This window comes from Oikopleura dioica, chromosome 1, assembly GCF_907165135.1.
Source record: "Oikopleura dioica chromosome 1, OKI2018_I68_1.0, whole genome shotgun sequence".
Taxonomy (NCBI): domain Eukaryota; kingdom Metazoa; phylum Chordata; class Appendicularia; order Copelata; family Oikopleuridae; genus Oikopleura; species Oikopleura dioica.
Window position 1 is genome coordinate 2671999 of NC_137291.1, and position 20921 is coordinate 2692919.

At 38.9% G+C, this 20921-nt stretch overlaps 5 protein-coding genes across 6 annotated transcripts; 4 read left to right on the forward strand and 1 right to left on the reverse strand.

The window, feature by feature from the left end:
* The first annotated feature begins 14 nt into the window (after positions 1 to 14).
* On the forward strand, positions 15 to 1316 carry LOC145710843 (high affinity copper uptake protein 1-like). The gene is made up of 3 exons (XM_081788547.1): positions 15 to 296; positions 891 to 1136; positions 1188 to 1316. The coding sequence occupies exons 1-3, from the start codon at positions 189 to 191 to the stop codon at positions 1284 to 1286; spliced, it is 453 nt and encodes a 150-aa protein (XP_081644673.1). The 5' UTR covers positions 15 to 188; the 3' UTR covers positions 1287 to 1316.
* A 4571-nt stretch (positions 1317 to 5887) lies between these two features.
* LOC145697356 (tolloid-like protein 1) lies at positions 5888 to 10258 on the forward strand. 2 transcript variants are annotated; one of them, XM_081774551.1, is made up of 6 exons: positions 5888 to 5943; positions 8248 to 8647; positions 8730 to 9034; positions 9079 to 9263; positions 9307 to 9631; positions 9726 to 10258. In XM_081774551.1, exons 1-6 carry the CDS (start codon positions 5938 to 5940, stop codon positions 10194 to 10196), a joined length of 1692 nt encoding a protein of 563 aa, XP_081630677.1. In that variant the 5' UTR covers positions 5888 to 5937; the 3' UTR covers positions 10197 to 10258. The 2 variants fall into 2 exon arrangements, with proteins under 2 accessions (XP_081630677.1, XP_081630685.1); XM_081774559.1 differs by having other exon boundaries at positions 8745 to 9034.
* A 324-nt stretch (positions 10259 to 10582) lies between these two features.
* LOC145711507 (septin-7-like) lies at positions 10583 to 12362 on the forward strand. The gene is made up of 5 exons (XM_081789200.1): positions 10583 to 10664; positions 11499 to 11733; positions 11785 to 11948; positions 11990 to 12234; positions 12333 to 12362. The coding sequence occupies exons 1-5, from the start codon at positions 10583 to 10585 to the stop codon at positions 12360 to 12362; spliced, it is 756 nt and encodes a 251-aa protein (XP_081645326.1).
* A 148-nt stretch (positions 12363 to 12510) lies between these two features.
* Positions 12511 to 13156, forward strand: LOC145711508 (septin-7-like). The gene is made up of 3 exons (XM_081789201.1): positions 12511 to 12595; positions 12637 to 12924; positions 12967 to 13156. The coding sequence occupies exons 1-3, from the start codon at positions 12516 to 12518 to the stop codon at positions 13154 to 13156; spliced, it is 558 nt and encodes a 185-aa protein (XP_081645327.1). The 5' UTR covers positions 12511 to 12515.
* A 642-nt stretch (positions 13157 to 13798) lies between these two features.
* LOC145710938 (uncharacterized) lies at positions 13799 to 19542 on the reverse strand. Its single transcript, XM_081788650.1, has 11 exons — positions 19519 to 19542; positions 17878 to 19182; positions 17613 to 17834; positions 17248 to 17318; positions 16155 to 16269; positions 15550 to 15561; positions 15147 to 15507; positions 14804 to 15073; positions 14466 to 14761; positions 14208 to 14422; positions 13799 to 14126 (listed from the first exon to the last, which is right to left on the reverse strand). The coding sequence occupies exons 2-11, from the start codon at positions 19123 to 19125 to the stop codon at positions 14018 to 14020; spliced, it is 2919 nt and encodes a 972-aa protein (XP_081644776.1). The 5' UTR covers positions 19126 to 19182; positions 19519 to 19542; the 3' UTR covers positions 13799 to 14017.
* Between the last annotated feature and the right edge of the window lie 1379 nt (positions 19543 to 20921).

Below are 20921 nucleotides of genomic sequence, written 5' to 3' on the forward strand. Positions count from 1 at the left end.
TTCTGATTGAAATTTGTGTAAAAAAAGCTGGTTTTCGATTGGTAAGGGTATTCAACAGACCGTCGTGCCCCGGGGTCTCATCCCTTCTGAATACCAACTTACTTCAAGTTAACAACGTGCCTTTAGACCCTTGTCAACGTTTGAATTTTTGAAAATAACCGCGGAAAAAGACTGATAGAAAGAGAAAAATGAACCACGATCATCATAACCACGGCCATCATGAAATTCCACAGTCAGAAGAAACAGTAGGAGGAGATTATCAAGAAGATCATGGAGCTCATTCTATGAGCGGACACGTGAGTTTAAGTGATCAGAAAGCTTTATTATTTGTTGTCAATTTTGGTTTTGGGAAAAACTGCCGAAAAAATTGTGATTCAGTCACAAATTTTCAGCAGAAAAAAATTTTTTTCAGCTACTGTTTTTCGCATAACACTTGATTAATTGCACAGGCAAGTGCTGCTATCAATGTGACAAACTCTTGAAAATTCACGTCACCACTCTCATCCATGTCCATTGTACGAAAAATGTCATCCAACACGGAATCGGGCCCGAGTTCCAAAAGGCCCTTGAACTCAGCTAAAGTATACTTTAGGTAATTGTTAAATTCAATCGCTTACTTTGAAGTAATTTCCGGCACTCTTCTTTTGAAGTTTTTATCTGGGCCGGCATGCTGGTAGAACACTTCAATATTTGCTGCCATTGCTCCCTGAAGTCGTGACATGTTTTTTCTTACGGGTTTTTACTAAAATAAGTAAATGGAAAAGTGGGAAAAGCGAGGGTCGATTTTATACCATCCTAGCTTCCGGTCTATTTTCTATTCCATTTTAATCTTGATCTAACTACTCGCTTTTGTGGAATTTTATCATCTATTTTTTACTGAATTATTCCAGGCTTCATCCTTCACATCCAATTTCGGCCAAACTCTACTCTTCTCTGGCTGGGAAATCAAGGACGAAAAACACTTGGCGATAGCTTGCGTTGCCGTCGCCGCAATCGCCATTATCAACGAAGGATTAAAAGCCGCTCGTCAAAAACTCACGCACAAGACAAAGCCCGGACAGTTTTTGAACAAAACTTACGGCCAAAAGATTTGCAACAGATGGCACATTATCAACACGATCTTATCTCTCATTCAGGTGAATATTCAATTGAAAGACTCATTTTTAAAAAATGTATCAAATTTTAAGAATATTTTATCATATGCGCTGATGTTGGCTTTTATGACTTTTCAAACATGGATTTGTGTGTCGATTCTTCTTGCTCATATGGTAAGTTTCTTATCATGAAAACTCATGAACGCTGAATTTTAGGTTGGGCATTTTTCTTCGGAGTTTTCCACTCTGATTTTGCCTACGACCACTGCTGAAAAGTACATGTTTGAAGCCTTTTGTGTTTAATCTTGTTCTGAATAAATTATTTTGTATGTATTTTGTTTGATGCGAAAGCTGACAGAAATCTGTCTTTGAAAAATGTCAGCGACTAAACAAATCTTGTGTTAATATTGTTTTGCGTTTAATTTATTTATCGAGGCTTCTTGAAGACTTGAACCAAGAGGCGTTTTCAAAAGAACATTTTTAAAAGAAAAAGAAAAATGTTTATTTCTCCTTCTTATCAGCTGATTTCTTGTTCTAAACCGGGGAGATACAAAAAGAATTGGAAAACGATTTTGATTGACATCGTCAAAGATCCGTTTTTTATTCCTGGGAATAAGAGAATCAGTTGGAGAATCAAGAAGCCGTCAAAGGAAGCTCAAAATAATAGAAGCAGATGAACTTGCATCGAGACTTTTGTGCCGCTATGTGCCGCTTTGTGCCGCCTTTTGCCCGCAAAAAAGTCTGAGTTCCTTCAGATTTGAAAAAACTGGGCTACCGTAGGCGGCACAAAGCGGCACTAAGCGGCATAAAACAGCATTTCTCTCGTTCTTGAGCCTTTTAGTCAAATATATGGGTTTATATCGCTTCAATTTCGTTCAAAGTCATCCACAGTACTCCACCTCAGCAAGACATCGTTCATCAATTCGACAATGAACAACAGATTTCATAGAAAAAATATTCTTGAAAACGATGAAAAGAAAATAGATCAGATTTCAGAGATTTTACAGAATCAGTTTCAACATCGAAAAATAAGGACACACTGAGGAAGGGATGAAAAAAAAAACAATTTTAATATTCGATGAATCATCAAAAAACATATTTTTTTCATTGACAAAAGGACGAATAGTGAGCATTTGTTCGGAAACATCGATTTCGAACAAGAAGAAGATGATGGCAGCGATTCTGGAAGCGAAAGTGGCGATGGAGAGAAACAGTTTCAGGATGAAGATCTCGAAATCGTCAACGCCCAGGAAGAAGAAGAAGCGGATGAGGGCGGCGACGACGATGACGATGATGGCGATGACGACGGAGGAACTGATGATGATGACGGGTAAGACAATCTCTTCCTTAATTTGATTTTTTGCTGAAGTGGTTTTGGTGAAAAAGACGCGGACGAACGGCAAGTCGATATTTTGTGCCATGAAATGTTCGAAAACGACCCAAAAATGGGCGATGGTGAAATTGAGGCTGCATATCTTGAGCTCGAACTGCAGCAGAATATGGTTGAATGCCTTGATTACGAATATGCCAGAGAAGGTGAATCTGATGAAGAGGATGATGAGTTTTCGGTTAAAAATCAGAGATGCAATATTGACATTACTTTCAAGAATTTGACATGATGATTTAACCGATTTGACAGGCTGACAGCGATTTTTCTCTTGATGAATATGATCTTTTGTGCTCTGAAGCGGATTAAATTATTTCTAAAATAAAAAATAAACAGATGATGATAGTCAGTTATTTACACAAAAATGAGTAGCAAACTGGGAATCCAGCCATCTGGGGGCGATTCCATGAATTATACAAAAAAAAAAATTGAAAAAATAGAAAAATTATGAAGCTTTTTTCAACAATTTTAGCCACTACCTCTGCCTTGACCGAGAAAGGCGAGTACACCCTTCCAGATGACTTCAAAGCCTGGGCGGAGGAGCACCACAAAGTTTACCCAGACTGGCGAGTCGAGAGAAAAGCATTTGGCGACTGGCAGAAAGCGAAATTATGGATGAACGCAAAGGCGGAAAACTACGATTTTGAGCTTGGACTGACTTCCGTTGCGGATCAAAATCCTTTCCGAAAGAATGAAATTAAAAGGTCTGATGGGTGTCCGCCGGTGAAGATTGAAATCGATGGGGATGTGCCTGAATCGCTCGATTACAGAGCTTTTGGGCCGGATAAAGAGGACTGTATCGGACCTGTTTTTAATCAGAGCGCATGTGGACCTTCATCAGCGCTCGCGGTCAAAGATGTTTTAGGAAAGGCTTTTGATCAGTAAAGGTCAGGGTTTGTGCAAAATCTTAAGCAATTTTCAAAACCATTCTAAGACAGCATTATCTGTATTCAAGACAATGTCCGAGAAGACATATCACTTCAAAACATCGTCGACTGCGCAGATTGTCCCTTCCCCGAAAATCCCGGGCCAGACTGCCTCCTCGCCGGAGCAGTTGCGAATAAGGGCGCAAATTGCGAAAAGTGCTACCCGACGAGCAATTATTGCAAGCCGGGAACTTGCAAATACGATCCCTTCTGCAATTGCTCGAATATTCAGGGCTGTGGGGTAAAGAACAAAGCAAAGAATTTTCATTCGAAAAATATTTCTAGATGATGAACCCAGAAACTGACGAAAAACTGCTTGCTTATGCTCTTTCGAAGTTTGGAACGATGTCTGTAGTTGTCGATGCCGGAAATCCATCTTTTCAGGTTTCACTAGAAATTTAAGGACCTCCCTTCCTTAATTTTTTTTTCAGCTATACACTTCGGGAATCTACTCCGAGCCGAAATGCCGAACTGATCATGGCAATCACGTGATGTCGCTCGTCGGCTACGGAACTGAAGACGGAAAAGATTATTGGATCCTGAAAAACTCCTGGGGAACCGGGTGGGGAGAAAATGGATTCATGCGAATGGCGAGAAACGCCGGAAATATGTGCGGAGTTGCTTCTTACTGTACTTACCCGATTTATACCTTGTGAATTGAGAGGAAAGATACATTATCCTTGGGGTCAAGAGAAAACGTGAGGTATTAATAATACCGTATTATATTTTTGACCATGTGTATCTCAAGGAGTAAAGGCTTTCACCTGCTGACCCAAAGTCTTACTCTCGATTAAGAATTTTGCTGAATCATCATTTATCCGCAGACGTGTTTATTTTAGCTCCAGATTTTATTGTCAAGTGCAGCCACTAAACTTTATTTTTCTTTCGGTTTGAGATAAAGCCAGAATCTTTTTTTCTCTCAGGTTTTGCAAGCTGGTAGACACGAGGTCAAAATCGGAAATTCGTTGAGCAAAATCTAACCTCAAACCGATTATTCGACCACCTTGGTTCGGCTCATTTTTTTGTCTTACATCATTTTTTTATCGGCAAAAAAAAATTATTTTTTTAGTTCGAGAAAAGGGTTGAAAAAGGCGCCGTTTATCAGCTCTTGTAGTTTGTTTGAAACGAAAATAGATTTGACATAACAGAATTTTTTGTGAGCCGCCTATGCGGATAAATTACAAAACATCGACAGCTTCGTAGAACCTGCGGATTGTTTCTTCAAGAGGAATGTAAAACAACGTCTTGCGGAACTTATCAGATGAGATCCAGTTACATTCCTTGAGTATCGAAGAATGCAAACTTTGAAAGTTTCTTTATAATAAAGTTTCAATATATGTGTCAATTTGAAAAAATCACAAAGATGAAAAAGAGCGAAAGTTATTTTTTGCAGATTTCGATACGCGGGTTTGGATTCGTTGTCAATCGGAAAATCGGGGATCATTTAATTTTCCGACTTCCTGAATCAGGAAGCGATGACGTTTCTTCTTAGGGCACAATTTTGTTCTAAAAACTTTGCTCTTTTCATTTTTATAAGAGTATGAATGCTTTTGAAGACACATTTTTAAGAAATAATTATTAACGAAATAGTTGCGCAACTTGAATTTCGATGAACCAAAATAACACCGCGAAATAAGCCGCGAAAAAATGTCGCTTCAAGTCTGCGAAAAAATCTTATAAAAACATGTTATTTCCGAACGTCTCAATTTAATTTTCGTTTCTTTCAGAATCAGGATTTTAAATAATACACTGCGTCGCAAGTTTCGTAGAAAGTGTGTTCCTTGCGGAATCCAAAAATCGTTTGATGTGAAAACAGTCGTCTGATCCAAGCAAGATAACATAATTAATCCAAGCGGAGAGTAAACTTGTCGTCAGCTTACCAAAGATCAAAATAAATTTAGTTGATCTTGACGTGTTTTCTTGATTTTTTTTTGTTGAAAAAGATATTTTTTTATTTAAAATCTTATCAGAATAAGCACTAGGTTTGGTCGTTATTTTTTGCCAAAAATCTTTTTCAAAAGTCGCAAATCAAGATCAAGATAAAGAATGTGATCTTGAGCCCCGAAATGAGCCCCGGAAAGAGCCGTGAAGATCATTACTAATGATTCATTAGAAAAGCTCGTTAGAAGTTTCGCCTCACGTTTTTCAAGTCCGTAGTTAAAGAGTAAATTATTTTATAAAAAAAACGATCAAAAGAAAAATAAGCTTTATTGAATAAGGCATAATAAGTCATTTAAAAAAGTTTTAAAACTTGATAATATATTAAAATTTCATTATTCAAAAGTCATTGAGTAAACGAGGCCACGTAAAAATGCAGAAAAACGTTTTAGAAAATCGAGTTTTTGTGTCGAGGTTTTGCAAAAAGCCGATTAAGAAGAAGCGATTATTCAATTTCGCGATGCTTTGCGCGGTCTCGAAGTTGGTGGAGTCTGGTGCTCGCGCAACAGTGCACCACCTAGGTTACGAACTGCGTACTAAAGCGACGGTCTCGTCTTGAGTGAATTTATTCACGAGAGAGAAAATCTTCGATATGAAGGTAAGAGAGACATCCTTTTTTTTAATAAAAACTTGGGAAAGATACCACGTCGAATTTGAGTTCAGTAATCATAAAAGTATAAAACATTCAATTCAATTTGAATTTGGGAGGGGGGGGGTCGACGAAAATTTCTTTCAGGGGTGATCGAAATATCACTTCTACCTATAGTCTGCATATGAATTGCATATTTTTGGAATCTACAGATCCTGCCGAATCTGTTGAGCCTAAAATCATGTGATAAAAATAAGTTTTCGTGGGCGAAATTAACAAAAATTACCATTTTTGGTGCATTTTTGCGAAAATGGCCCCACTTTGACGGGATTTTTGACCAATTTTCTCTGGCAAAAATTTTTTCTACTTCTCGCCGGTTAATTTTTTCAACCCTTCTCTATTCACCAGTTAATTCAGATTCCGGCTATCTCATCAGATTTTCCCGCATTTTAGGTCACGGAAATCCCGATTCTCGTCGACCCACTCCTTAATTATCGTGATTACAATTTATTAGTCTATTCAGACATTAGGGAACGTGGATTTTACAAACAACACATCGGATAAAATATCTCAGACAATTGTAAACTTTTACAAAACATAAATTTACTAAAATAATTAAATAATTATTTAATAATTATTAAATACAGCCGGAGTCCAAAATAAGGGACTTTTTTTGGTCCCAAAATTGTCGAAAATAGTCCCTTAAATTGGGTCATGAAGGAAAATTTTCGGGCGCAGCGCAATTTTTCACAAAAATCTTCTAGAGCAGATTTTAATTTGTTGTTTTCAATAAGCGTTCTATCACTCATATCATGTCAAGTAAAAAACAAGAGAGATTTCGCCTTACTTTCAATGAGAAAAAATATTGGGCCTCGCTTCAGACAGCTCGAAGAATCAGACAGTTCTTGGACAAGTTTCTCGTCGAGCATGATCATGCGAAAGTTCCCGAAGAGCAACTTGTTAAAGAAACTCTTAAAATTTTTGAAGGCCTGTCCGCTGCGCTGTTCAAGAAAGCTTGGACAAATACTCTTCTAAGTGAAGAAGAGTTTGAAAATGATTTGGACAATGATGAAGATATGGAAGAAGAGGATGATTTGGAGGAGTTCTACTTTGAAAAAGAACAAGAAGATGAGATTCGAGATGAGTTTTTTGCTATTGAAGAAGCTGAAAATGCTGTTTCTGTCTCTACGAATCCGGTTTCTAAAGCGATTACGTATTCTCAATCACAAATCACTTCATTTTTCGAAAGATCTAAAACAAAATCAAGCAACTGATTTCCTTTATCTGCTGTCGATTGAATAAAAAAAATTTCTCGTCTGAAAAAGTCCCTTAAATTAGATTTTTTTGAGGCGCAGATTGTCGGCATTTTTCGTCAAAAAGTCCCTTATCTTGGTGTCCCTTATCTAGGGCCAGCGCGGGGAAAATCAGCATGCAGAACCCCTTGAGGTAAAGGGCTGAAACTTCGGGACAATATAGATTTTGAGCGAATCAAAAAAATTGTAATAGAAAATTTTTTAGTCTGGTCAAGTGATCACGTGATACAGGCCCTCGAAAACCTAGAAAAGCTTGACGAGCTCGATCCCCTTGTCGTAGTCGATCACATGATAGCTCAAAAGAAAGAGCATAAGGAGTACTACCTAGAGAGTTAAAAAAATCTTTGGGCCCGATTGTAGTTTAGGCGGTAGAAGCAAGAGAAGGCCTCGAAATGGCTGAAATTTGGGTAAAAAATGGACATCATTGGGTGATTTCTGTCAAAATAAGCTACAAAAAGGGTCATTTTTCACGTAAAACTCTCCGTGCGGACTCACACGATCGCGGGCCCAAGAATTTTTCTCATCCATTCAGAAGTACTTTTTGAGCTCTTTCTTCTGAGCGATAAAGTAATCACCTGTAATAAGGGGATCAAGCTTGACGAGCTTTTCAAGCTTTTCGAGGGCCTTTATCACGTGATCATGTGGCCAGACCAAAAAAATTTCAATACGATTTTTTTTCGTTTGTCCAAAAACTCGATTGTCCCAAAGTTTCAAACCTTCACTTCAAAGGGTTCAAGAGGCTGATTTTTCGCGCGCTGACCCTACCCTTATCTTGGACTGCCCCTGTAAAATAATATGAGCATTATGGTTCGCGGGGCAAAAGATTTTCTCTAGAAAAACAAGGGAACTTTTGAGATTGATCTTTGTTCTTGATGAAGCTGTCTGTATATCACCGTTATAGCCTATATAACTTATAGGTTATAGGGAGCTTAAATTTAAATTTGACGCGAAACCTGCTAAATACTACTCCTAAATTTGTATGTCAGTCAACGTTTTTTAGATCTCTGCCAGTCTTTTCGTCCTCACTTCCGCCGCTCCTGGCGCAAAGAAACCCGCCAAGTTCGTCCAAGACCCCGATGCTCCCCGAACCGTCTGCGGCGGCCGAATCACCGGCGACAGCATCATCACCTCTCCCGGTTTCGAAGACCCGGGACACTACGTAAATAACCTCGACTGCACTTGGGAAATCGAAATTCCCGGCGTTTCTGCTTTCACGATTTACCCCGAGTTCTTCCAAGTCGAAGATCAAGACCAATGTATTTACGACTCACTGAACATAAGCTTTGGAAGCTCGAGCTTCAAATTTTGCTCGCCTGATATTGACTGGGACAATTTGGAGCCATATACTTCCTCGCCGGCATACAGTACTACCGATTACTCAACTACTTCAACGAGTGATTGTGAGTTTGACTCTATATTTTTTTGAATTTTTTTGTATTTTCATTTATTGATTTAAAAATTGTAATAATAATTTAATTCAAGACACAACCACATCAGACTACTATCCAACAACATCAACTACTCAGACATCAACAACGTCGACATCTTACGATTATCCAAGCGGAGGAGACTATTACAGTAGCTACGGTAGTTCTTACTCTGGGAGCTACAGTAGCAGCGATTCTGGCGGATACAGTAGCTCCAACTATAGCTACGGCTCTAGCTCTTCCTTTGGCAAACGAAAGCGACGAGCGCCAGTTAAGGGTGTTCTCGGCGCTTCCGGAAGCGGCAGAACACATGAATCCTCGAGCTCTGGATACATTGGAGATTTCACCCAACCACTTCGAGTAAGAAATTTCTCTCCTGGCTAGATAAGTTATTCGCATCTTAGGTTGAAGGAAATACAGCAACGATCAATTTCAAAACTGATTCATCCGTCGTTTTGAGAGGATTCAAGCTTCGAATTGAAAAGGACAACAACATCGAAGAAACAGGATGTGATCAAGTTCAATCTGGTTCCGGATCTCTAAGCAGCACGAATTATCCAGAAAGATACGGAAACAATGAGCTTTGCAGGTGAGAAAAGGGCTAAAGCGATGATTTTCAACCATATCTCTAGATACACCCTTAATGCGGAGCCCGGCAAGATCATCAGAATCAACTTCGATCAGTTCGACGTCGAGTCCGAATTCGAATGCAGATACGACTTCCTGTCAATCAACGGTCGAAAACACTGTGGCACTGAAGACAAAGGATTCGGCAACAAGAAGATGCCACAAGAATCGCTTTACGTTCTCTCTGAATCCACCGAGCTTGTGTGGAAGACCGACGGCTCTGTAACAAAGAATGGTTTCTCCCTTTCCTGGGAGTCTGTTGATAATCCAGCCGGGCCCGCCGCTTCCGGACCTCTTGAAAGCGCCGCTGGATTTCATGATCATATGGAGGTAAGATACGATCAGGGAATGCAAACAAGTTCAACCGCAGTGTTTCTTTAACCAGGGCGGTCTTATCATTCCGGCTTCAAAGATGTCCTTTTAGCTCTTTTACGATCAACTCATCTATCAAATGGAATTCCGTCGACCTTGGATGTCAAAAGCTCTTTCCCGATTCTGGAGCAACATTCAAATTTCCGAAGAATACTTTCAGAGCGAAGGCGAATGCGAATGGAAATACTACACCCCGAAGTACCAATCTTTCGATTTCAAAAATTTCGACGAAGGTCTTTCGAAATGCTCGAATTTGAAAAATTTTGCCAACAATGCCAAACAGTTTTTGGACAACTTTGTTTGTATGGATGACCACGAGTTGCCAAGAAGAACATTTAACCAATGGCAGAAGCAAGCATCACAAATAGTCGGAATCGCCGACGATTTGGAAGGCCACTGCTCCGATTCTAGCGCAAGCTCTAGCAGCTCCAGCAGTTCTAGTAGTTCTAGTAGCTCTTCAAGCTCAAGCTACAGCTACAGCTCCAACAGCTCAGGAAGCTATTCTAGCTCCTACAGAAAATGAGTGCCAGAAAGATGCTGGAAGTCGCATCTCATCTAAATTTATGTAAGAAAAAAAAACTGTTTCTTGCCTGTATAATAAATTATCAAAGAAAAAAAATGATGAAAGAATGTCGGTAAAGATCGAAAGAAACTTCTCAAAAAAGCAGATGTCATGCTTATTACTTTTCAATAATAATAGCCCGCAAAAAATGAAAAAAAATATTTTCGAAATTTGACAATAGTTTTCAAGACTGGAATGATCCACCAGACATGTGAAGATACACTTCGCTGCTCAAGCAAAAACATGAACCCAATTTTGTGCAAGACTTTTTCTGAAATTTCATTTGAGATCGATAAAATAAAGCAAAAAGTTTAAATTTAACGAGTTGTCTACCGTTTCTAACAAAAATGGGAATGCCGGAAGAGAAAAATGGAGAAAAAGAGTCCGATTCTTGGCTCAATTCTTACTTCACTGACTCACTTCTTTCCTGTTGAATAAAAACAACCAATCTTTATAAACCAGCATTCTTGATTTATTACAATATTGTTTTCAGAAATTTCTTTTCTCTGCAGCATAATCGGTGGAGCTTCGAACATTTAAAAATGATAAAATAATGGAAAACTTACCAAATGGCATTTGTCCTCCATATCTTGGAAGGAATCATCTTTTTTCATAAAAGAAAATTGAATAATTTTCGCGCATTTATAACAATTCGTCGCCTCGCAGAGTTTATTCTTCACCAATTCTTAAAAAAATGATTTTTTAATGTCCAATTACGCACTATCAATAACTTACCGTAACCAAGGACGCATCCAGCGAAGGCAAGAAAATTCTGAAGTCTCATATTCTCCGCAAAAACAAGAAAAATGAGTGACAAAATATTGTTTCTTGCGATTTATATAGTGTTGACGGACAGGTGCCACGAAACATTTATTAAAATCCCGAGCCCCAATCGCGTTAATAATAAAGTGACGGACAGGTCAATTTCCGTCGACATCAGCACAATATCGAAGCAATTAGAGGTTCTTTTTTTTTTGTACAATTATACTCTAAATGAACTTTTGCACCTCCTTTGAACCCAGTCAAAAGGTTTAGTGGCTTCCCTATGGAAAGAATTTTAATTTATTTGAAATGCATCGAAAGATCTTTTTCTAGCGCCAAATATAGCGAAAAGACCGATAAGCAATATCAGCGTGTTCCAGCCGGCATCAACAACTCTCTCTTACCTCTTGAACAGCGCGGATTATTTCATTTTATTAAAAATAATGCCACCAAGAGATGAAAAAATTCAAGTCGATCAGCGCAAATTTGAGCCTGGCCTAGCAACAATCCCGGCTCAAGCTTACCGAAAAGCGCTCAAATCTGGCTTCAGATTCAATCTAATGGCGATTGGAGAGCCAAGTTTGGGAAAGACATCGACAGTGAATACAATCTTCAAATCGGAAATTTACAACGAGCAATTTGTCAGCTCAACTCAGAGAATCGCCAATTCGGACTCGCTGATTGTCCAAGAATTTGACCTGAAGCTGAAAGAGAATGGTGTTCCACTGATTCTCAGGTTTGAAGGGAGAGATATGTCAAGCCCCTGACTTATTAAACGAGAATTCAGAGTCATCGACTGTCCTGGTTATGGCGCCTTCATCGACAATTCAAACCAAGTGCCAACTATTGTCAGTTATCTGGATGGTAGACACAGACGGCAATTCGACCAAGAAATGGATATCGACCGTGACATTGAAAAAAATGATGATGAGCTTGTCCACTGCTGTCTCTGTGAGTTTATTTTCTTTCGAAGTGCAAATGAATTTTTTAAGTCTTCTTTTCGCCAAATTGCCGGACAGTCAAAGAACTCGACCTTGAGTGCCTAAAAGCGATCCACAACAAAGTCAATGTTATTCCAATCATCGCGAAGGCTGATAGTTTGACGCTGGACGAGCGACACGAGTTGAGAAAGGAAATTCTCCGTGTTTTCGAAAAAAATAAAATCAGTTGCTATGCATTTCCGGAAAATGTTGATGATAGTCAAGCAGCGCTTATCAGGAAATTTGTTCAAAAAATTGTTAGAAAAAGTGAATTTTTCGTTAAAATGGAGAATTCCACTTTTAATTCGATAGACATTATAGACATCTTAAGTCATCTGAGATGACTCATCTCTAGGCATCTGTTGACATCCGTAGACATCTATAGACATCTACTGACATTTTAAGACATCTGTAGACATTATATCTCAATATTATCATTGAACTTCTTTTTTACCTACAAAAAGGCTCGTTGATAAAAACGAACTGCTTCTACTTTGAACGTCAACTTTTAAAATCAATTTGAACGGAAAAAAGACGAATGAGAAGAAAATCTCCATTCAGCATCATCAGTGGAGGAAGAATGATCGACGCCGGTGCTGATTCCATCGGAAAACAAAAGTTGTCATCTTTCAAAATTTTCGTGCTAAAAGCAATTCTAGCGTTTCTCTATTCGACGAAGAAAAGAAAGAAGAGCCCGAATCAAAGCCAGTCGCCATGAGACGCTATACCTTCGGAGCATGCGAGATCGAAAACGACGAGCACTCCGATATGCGAATTTTGCGCCATCTGATGATTCAAACGCATCTTGTCGATCTTGTCAACTCGACAAAAAATGAAAAATACGGGAATTTTCGCGAGCACTGGTTGACAAAGCACCCAATTAAATTTCCAGAAAAGAAGCCGGAAACGACCGAAGAGCTGAAAAAACGTCTTGACAAGGAGCTCAAGTAAGTTTTTCGCGGAAAATTTGAATATTGAAAACTCTCAAGGGATGAAATAATGGGGCACAAAGAAAAACTCCAACGAATTCAAGCGGACATGGAAGCAGTCTTTCAAAAGAAACTCCAAGAGCGGCGGATGAAAATCGCCGAAGGAGAAAGAAAACTTGAAGAAATGCAGAAAGCCCACCGGGAACACATGAAAGATGAAGAAAACGTCATCGCAATCAAGCGAAAGTAAGAAAATCAATCCGACCTTGACAAAATTATTTTCTTCAGCAAAATCAAGAAAGACATGGCAGCGCTAGAAGCTGAGCTGATTCAGTCGAACAGGCAGTCATTTGAATCGAAAAATGAGAAGAAAGAAAAATCTGGAAGACGTCTCTTTTTCTAGAAAAAATAACAATAAAGATCACAATTTTATTTGGAAAGGTCTTAGCAGGCGCAATTGGCTCCGCAGGCTTCTCGAGCTGTCTGGCAGACAAAGACTTGACCAGCTCCGGCGTTCTTTTTTTGGACTTTCTCTATTTCTGTGAAAAAATTCTTCCTAAAATGAGTCCATTCCTGGGTGCATCGACGAAGCTTTCGATCGCATCTTGTCAAGCATCGATCATCGTACCCGAGGTAGCAGAAGCCAGAAGAAAGGCCAAAAACGGCGGCAAAAATTGTAAAAAACTTCATTTTTAAGAATCTCTGTTCTTAGTTGATCCTATGCTAAGTGGCTTGCCGGTAGGAAAGAGAACTCAAATACTGTTTTGTTTATTAGATAAACAAATCTTACGGTAAACTTTGTAAGTTCAGCACTTGAAGAGTCTTCAAGAGTCTTCAAGAGTCTTCAAGACATTCCGAACTGCTGATACTGTTAAAAGTGAAAACAGCGGTATTTTGTTATTTAACAAGTTTATTGTTTGTCAATAGAAGCTCAGTATTGGTGCTATCTATTCAATCATTTTTTTTTGAGTTTTTTCGTGACTGAAACCTTTTCAGTCTATATGCAGAAAGAGGATAAGGAAAGAAGTAATTTAAATAAAAGTTTTGTTCGTTGGGCAGGATCGGGTTGTCATTTCCAAGCGTCGATTTTAGGAAAAATCAAAGGATTTATTTACTTTCGTCCGGGTGCAGTAGAACTGTAATCGGCAGCCCAATCAGTCTCAGTTTGTGGTCTCCATGAGGCGTTGCAGTTGTCAGCGTTTGAACAACACTGGGTGCATCTTTTTAATTGGTTCAGAGAAGTTTTTCTAGTTTTAAATATGCTGTTTGTAAGTTGCTATTTAATGATTTCTGAATCGTTCCTGGAAGTCTCCTTCATTCCATTTTTGTAAGCGCCGGAGTGGCCATGGATGATGTGAAGAGAATTGTAGTTCAAGTTGCTCGAGCCATCAAGAACGTAGTCTGGATCAACGTAGAGTCCGCTGACAAGTCCACCAGAATCAGGAGAACCGTCAGTGAAATCAGTGAAAGTTTTATCATGAGAGTCGGCGTGGTTTCCATTGGCATTGTAATACCACTAACAATAAGTAAATGTCTTTGATCTTAAAATAATATCTCACCTCATCAGCTTTAATGTCATATGGTCGTCGGGCAATCTTTTCAGCGGTGTTAGTTGCATCGACAGGCCAGCATTGTCGTCCAGCCTTGACAAGGAAGTTCTGGTACTTTTGCATGTAGCAGGCCTTGGCTTGTTTGCAACCTCGCTCGAAGGAGACCAAGAAGCCGAACTGTCGTCGCTCTTCAACAAAGCAGACACCAGATGAGTATGGGCAGAACGTTGTTGGCGCATCTCCGTCTCCGTCTTGGTCAGCGTCACAGGCGGTGATAGCAGCGGCCTCGTCAGTGTAAAAGTCAGCTGAATATATTTGAAATCAATGTTATCCGAGTCATTGCTTACATCCGTTCTTCTGCTTGAGAACAAATTTATCATTGTCCGTGTCCCACATAACTTGGAAGTCGATCTTGCAAACTTTGCATTGCAGTCTTGCTTCATCATTGATGTCGCTGAATGCTCGGGCATCACTGGGGTGAAGTCCAAGTTCCCAAGATTTATCATAAGTTGCATCACCGGCTTCATTGTTATGAGTAGCGGAGATCCATGATCCCTGATAACGAGCATGGTCGTCTTGGTCGAAGTCGCTCAAGACACCTTTGTCTTGGATGCCACCTAAAAGTATATTATTAAGTCTCAACCTTAATTATTCTTTATCTCGTTTGATAGAAATGTTTTTGCTCCTTACCCATGTAGTTCTCCATGTTGTTGTGGACGTGTCCAATATCAACGGCTTGGTCGGAATGGTTAGTGTGGACCTTTCCATCCCAGTGGCGACCGTAATCAGCTTTCCACATTGCGTATGCATCGGGAGCAGCAGCTCTCTGGCCACTGACGTATCCGTAGGAAGAGACTTCGCCGAAGTTCTGGTAGGGATCGTAGCTGCCGCTGGATCCAGTGTTGTAGCCGTATCCGGTATTGTCATAGCTTGGGTAGCTCAAAATGTTGGAAAGGCCGTAATCGTAGGAACCGTAAGGATTGGAAGATGGAGCAGATGGAATGTATGGCTGGTAGTCCTCGGCTCGTTCGGCGTCATCAGCTACTGGGGCCTAAACTTGGGTTGTACAGAAATTCTCGAGGATGAAAATTACCATTGTTGTGGTCTGTAGGGAGTTCACTTTTGTTAGATAGCCTTATTGATAAAAAATCTGTATTCAAATAATTGATCGCAATTATTTACTTCGTTAGATTAGTGCATGAGTACTTGTCTCTCGATGCATTTTAGTAAAGAAATTGAAATAAAAAAGATAAAGAACTTTTTAAAGAACTCATCGTCTCAACTTTCAGAGAAGAAAGTGAGGTTGTAAAAATTATCTCTTCAGTTGATGTGGTTGCCGTTGTTGTTTTTGTTGTTGTTGTTGTTGTTGTTGTTCTTGTTGTTGTTGTTGTTGTTGTTGTTGTTGTTGTTGTTGTTGTTGTTGTTGTTGTAGTTGTTGTTGTTGTTGTTGTTGTTGTTGTTGTTGTTGTTGTTGTTGTTGTTGTTGTTGTTGTTGTTGTTGTGGTTGTCGATGTGGTTGTTGTTGTGGTAGTACTTGTCGTTGTTATTGATGTCTTTTAGACGTTAAAAAACATTAAAAATGTGAAAACTTGATATATTTTATATATCAGCAGATAAAAAATGTTTTTTTTTGGTTTGTTAAAAAATGAAAGTAAAAATGGAAAAATAAATTCTTGTAAAAAAAATTAAAGAACTCAACGTCGTGGTTGGGGGCTCGGTAGTCGTTGTTGTTGTAGTTGTGGTTGTAGTGGTTGTTGTAGTGGTTGTTGTAGTGGTTGTTGTCGTGGTTGTTGTTGTGGTGGTGGTGGTGGTACTTTCCTCCGTCTTCGACGGTTCACATTAAAAAACAAAAAAATATATAGAAAAATAACTGTTAATAAAGTATCACGACGCTGAGATAAATATATAGAATGTTGGAAAATTGAAAAAACTGATAAAGAATTATATAATCTTGAAAATCGAATATTTGTGAACTTAACGTTGTGATTTCAGCAGTGGAAGTCTGGAGCTCAGTTGTAGTGATGGGCTCCGTTGTTGGCTGATATTTGTTCACATAAAGAATAGAAAAATTCAATGACAGCAAAATAAGAAATAATAAAACTCGGAAAATCGTAAAAAAATCAAAATAAATGAAAAACAAATAATTAAACAATTTGCGAACTAAACTCAGGAGTTGTCGTTGTGGTCGTCGTCGTTGTTGTTGTTGTGGTTGTTGTTGTGGTGGATGTTGTCTTACCTTGGTTCCAAAAAATTTTTAAATAAAATAAAATATTTGAAATATTCTTTTGAAAAGAAATAAAGATTCAAAGAATTCTAAGAAAAATCAAATTTAAATACAAACAGAAAAATAAACAAGAAAAAAATTGAATCGAACAAGCAAAAAGCTTCGAAAAAAGCAAAATTAAGGAACTCAACGAAGTGGTTGTTGAAGTAGTTGTGGTTGTTGTTGTTGTTGTTGTGGTGGTGGTTGTGGTCTTCAGTGGTTCAGAATAAATAATATTAAAAATCATCTTTCAAAAAATAAATCAAGCTTTTGAGAAAAATTTAAATATTAAATTACAAATCGATAATAAAGAAAAATATGTATTTTTAGTAGAATGTCAATAATAAAGACAAATATTGAAGAGTTTAAATATACCAAAATTGTTTATAAATTATTCGGAAAATAGAAAAATCAGTGTAAGAATCAGTAAAATAAATAAATAAACAATGACTTTGTTTCGTTAAATAGATATATTACTTGAGTTTTGATTGTGAGATGATATTTAAAAAAAAATTTTGAACTCTTAACGTTGTGGTTGTAGTTGTTGTTGTCGTAGTCGTTGTTGTGGTTGTAGTGGTTGTCGTTGTGGTGGTTGTTGTCTTCGAAATGGTTCATTTTGTTCATAATAAAAATATTCCATTAAAAATTAGAATACGAAACAAATATCTTCAGGACAAGAAAAATACATAGAGTTTAAGTAAATCAAAATGCATTCTTTGTCCGTTTGCAACATATTATTAAACTATAATGAAACTCAAAAATTGCAGATTTAAAGAAATAATTGAAGATATCAAAAAAAATTAACATCAAAAAATTATTTCAGGAAAGACAACTGTTAAATAACGCTAATCAATATTTCTACGTAACAAATTAACGAAAATTTGAACTCATAACTGTTCAGCGGTGGTCTCAACAGCGGCGAAATCGAAGTCACCAAAGTCAAAGTCAGCAGCCTCGCTCTTTGACTCGGTGGCATCAACACCGGCGGAGTCGTAGTTGTAGTAGTTGTCGAATTGTGAAAGGTCCATTCCTTCGAATGTGTTAAGTCCAGAGCTGCCAGCTGATCCGGAAACGTCATCGCTCGCACCGGCGGCAAGTTCGACATTGGAACTGTCCTGAAATCAAGAATAATTTCAAAAGTAATGAGTGAATATCTACCTGGAACTCAGCAGAATCGGCAACAGCAGCTTCAGTTGTTGTTGTCGTGGTTGTAGTAGTGGTCGTTGTAGTGGTAGTGGTCGTGGTAGTGGTAGTAGTAGTAGTAGTAGTAGTAGTAGTAGTAGTAGTAGTAGTAGTGGTAGTAGTAGTAGAAGTGGTAGTAGTAGTAGTAGTAGTTGTAGTAGTAGTAGTAGTAGTTGTTGTTGTCGTTGTTGTCGTGGTCGTTGTGGTGGTGGTTGTGGTAGTTGTCGTTGTTGTTGTGGTCGTGGTCGTGGTAGTTGTTGTTGTTGTCGTGGTTGTCGTGGTAGTGGTAGTAGTAGTTGTAGTGGTGATGGCAGTGCATTTAAATCCATTTCCTTCAAATCCATCATTGCACTGGCAAAGGTAGCCGAGATCATCTGGTCCTCGCTTTCGACCGCGCTCAAATCCGCCGACAGTGCTTACACATGTTGCGTCGGCATCACACTTGTGGTCACCCACGGCGCAGTGGTCGATTCGCTGGCAGGTAAATCCGTCACCTTCGTATTCATTGTTGCAGGAGCAGGTGTATCCGCCATCAGTGTTACTGCAGCTAGCGTTCTCGTCACATCGATCTTCGCCTCGCTTGCATTCATTCACGTCATTGCAGCGGACTCCATTTCCGTCGTATCCAGCATTGCAGCTGCATTCAAAGCCGCCTGGCGTGTTATTGCACGAGGCATTGGCGTTACAGTTGTTTTCACCGTTCGAACACTCGTCGATGTCGTTGCAAGAAGCACCGTCGCCAAAGAAGCCCTTGTTGCAGGAGCAGTTGTAGCTGCCTCGGGTATTGCTGCAGCTAGCGTTAGCATCGCAAGGAGAGTTGGCGCACTCGTTGACGTCGTCACAGAACTTGCCATCGCCGGAGAAGCCAGCGTTGCAAGAGCAGCTGTAGCCGTCTTCGAGATCAGTGCAGGAAGCGTTGGGGGAGCAGTCGTCCATGCTCAAAGCGCACTCGTCAACTGGACCCTGAGTTGTTGTTGGAGCAGCAGTGGTTGTTGTTGGCTCAGGAGTTGTCGTAGCGGCTTGGGTCTTGGGCTGTCTCTTCTTCTTCTTTTTCTTTGAGCCGGAATTATTCGCGGCAGAAAGAGCGATCAGCTGAGCAAGAACATCTGCGCTTGGAGCAGCGAACATGGACGCGTAATCCATATCATCGCTGCCGCCGAACTGGGCCGTTGCCAGGCCGCAGAGAACGGCAACGCCAAAAACGAGCCGTTTTTGCAATTTCATCGAGTCGAGTATCGATCAGTCCGTCCCTTATCGACACGTGACTTATACCCGTTGATACCTTCATATTGGATTAAGAACGTGGTTAGGCAAAATCAGTTAATAAGGAAAATGACATCAAATTTTGGTAGAAATGACCGAGAATCGAAGTGAGCTTACTTTGATTTTTCATTTTACTTAAAAAATTCAAACTATAAAATTAAAATCAAAAATTCTCTATTCTAGACTTTGCGATCAGATAAATATGGATAAGGGTTTCACTAGGTAAAGATTTAAAAATCTGATGAAAATAGCGAGTATTGAAGCCTACTTCTTTGATCAACATTTCTCTACGGAAAATCTCTTAACAGTTCTCATGAATGAAAGTTAAAAAAAACAAAGATTCGTTAATCCGTCCCGAGAGGTGAATGATGAATATTGAATGATGCTGGAAACAAACGTCCGTGAAATCACCGGTGCTCCGTTTTGGAAGAGGCGCCGCCATAACTCTGAAGATTCGGGTTCATATGACACAAATATGTGGCGGATATTGATGGAGATCATCTTTTTCAATGAATAATAATCATTCTCTGGCTCATTTTTGAAAATAGTCCCTTATATTATTCTTTACGAATGTCTTAGAAGGGAAAAATAACTACAAGGCGGTCTTCCCACAGCGTCCAAGGCAATTCTCATCATTAAGCGTTTCTCTGCGCTCTGATTGGTCAATCCTGAAAATCGGCCTAGTCATGATTGAAAGACCCCTTTGTAGAATCTGACTTGCCTGCATTGGTTTCTCTATTTTCCGAGGATGACCATTTTTTTATCAATTTTATCAAATTTTTGATAAATCGAAAATTTTTTGGACTAATTAAACTCATTTGTATTCAGATAAAAATGGATCAATTTTTCAGCGAGATCTCAAGAACAATTTATGTAAACGACATTTTCTTGCTTTTATTACGATTTTCATATGTTTTTAGAATTTTGATATCGATATTATGATAAAAGATAACTCACGGAGACTTCGAGAATCAGAATTTGTGGAACTACGGAATCTTCCGTCGAAAAAGTCGTGTCCAGGATTGTCGACCGCGGAAGCCAAACTTTTCGAAAATTTTTCGCGTCCTGGCAGAAAACAAAACGGCGCTCTGGCCAAATTGTTTAAGCCGCGTCAGATAAACAGTGGCACGCATGCATAGACATAGCTTTTATTCGCCGGATATAAATATAACTTTCTAAATATTGACGGTGCTAAATTGTGAACTTATCATCTGAGAATTGATCTTTTTGTATTTTCGAATCGATGTGAAATTAATTTAAATGTCAATAATTTACGTCAATAGTTAAGTGAACTTAATTCAATGTTTTATTTATTTGCTACACATATTGGCAGTTGTCGCGTACAGAATTGGTTGCCACCAGTATTTTCCCATATTATTTGTGGAGTGAATGAGTTCTATCGTTTTAACCTCGTCATTATCTTTATAAAGATATAATTTAGTTTAAATTCTTAATCTAGTCGAGTTATATCGTATCTTTTCCTAGTATTATTCGCTCGGCCATAGAATTACCGTCCCATTTAAAGGGATGAGAAGCCGTTCCCGGAATGACGAAGATTTCCTCGTTAATATAGATTGATGAATGGTCATACATATTCTGAACACAAAATGAAAATAACAAAGAAAATCAAGTGAGAACCTGGTTAAGTTTTCCAAGTCTACTCCATGACAAATCCTTCAATCTCCAGATACCTCTCTCCCTCCATCCTCCAATAGTAAGAAGTGCTCCCATGGGAAGAGCAAGCCCGGATGCCGAAT

Coding starts and splice junctions, on each gene's coding strand:
- LOC145710843 (XM_081788547.1), top strand. CDS start 189: ATGAACCACGATCATCATAACCACGGCCATCATGAAATTCCACAGTCA. Junction 297..890: donor CTCATTCTATGAGCGGACAC/GTGAGTTTAAGT, acceptor GAATTATTCCAG/GCTTCATCCTTCACATCCAA. Junction 1,137..1,187: donor CGATCTTATCTCTCATTCAG/GTGAATATTCAA, acceptor TCAAATTTTAAG/AATATTTTATCATATGCGCT.
- LOC145697356 (XM_081774551.1), top strand. Junction 8,648..8,729: donor AACTACTTCAACGAGTGATT/GTGAGTTTGACT, acceptor ATTTAATTCAAG/ACACAACCACATCAGACTAC. Junction 9,264..9,306: donor GGAAACAATGAGCTTTGCAG/GTGAGAAAAGGG, acceptor CCATATCTCTAG/ATACACCCTTAATGCGGAGC.
- LOC145711507 (XM_081789200.1), top strand. CDS start 10,583: ATGGGAATGCCGGAAGAGAAAAATGGAGAAAAAGAGTCCGATTCTTGG. Junction 10,665..11,498: donor CACTGACTCACTTCTTTCCT/GTTGAATAAAAA, acceptor AGCCTGGCCTAG/CAACAATCCCGGCTCAAGCT. Junction 11,734..11,784: donor GGTGTTCCACTGATTCTCAG/GTTTGAAGGGAG, acceptor ACGAGAATTCAG/AGTCATCGACTGTCCTGGTT.
- LOC145711508 (XM_081789201.1), top strand. CDS start 12,516: ATGAGAAGAAAATCTCCATTCAGCATCATCAGTGGAGGAAGAATGATC. Junction 12,596..12,636: donor GATTCCATCGGAAAACAAAA/GTTGTCATCTTT, acceptor AAGCAATTCTAG/CGTTTCTCTATTCGACGAAG. Junction 12,925..12,966: donor CGTCTTGACAAGGAGCTCAA/GTAAGTTTTTCG, acceptor AAAACTCTCAAG/GGATGAAATAATGGGGCACA.
- LOC145710938 (XM_081788650.1), bottom strand. CDS start 19,125: ATGAAATTGCAAAAACGGCTCGTTTTTGGCGTTGCCGTTCTCTGCGGC. Junction 17,835..17,877: donor CCGATTCTGCTGAGTTCCAG/GTAGATATTCAC, acceptor TCTTGATTTCAG/GACAGTTCCAATGTCGAACT. Junction 16,270..17,247: donor ACAACAACTACAACCACAAC/GTTAAGAGTTCA, acceptor GACGGAGGAAAG/TACCACCACCACCACCACAA.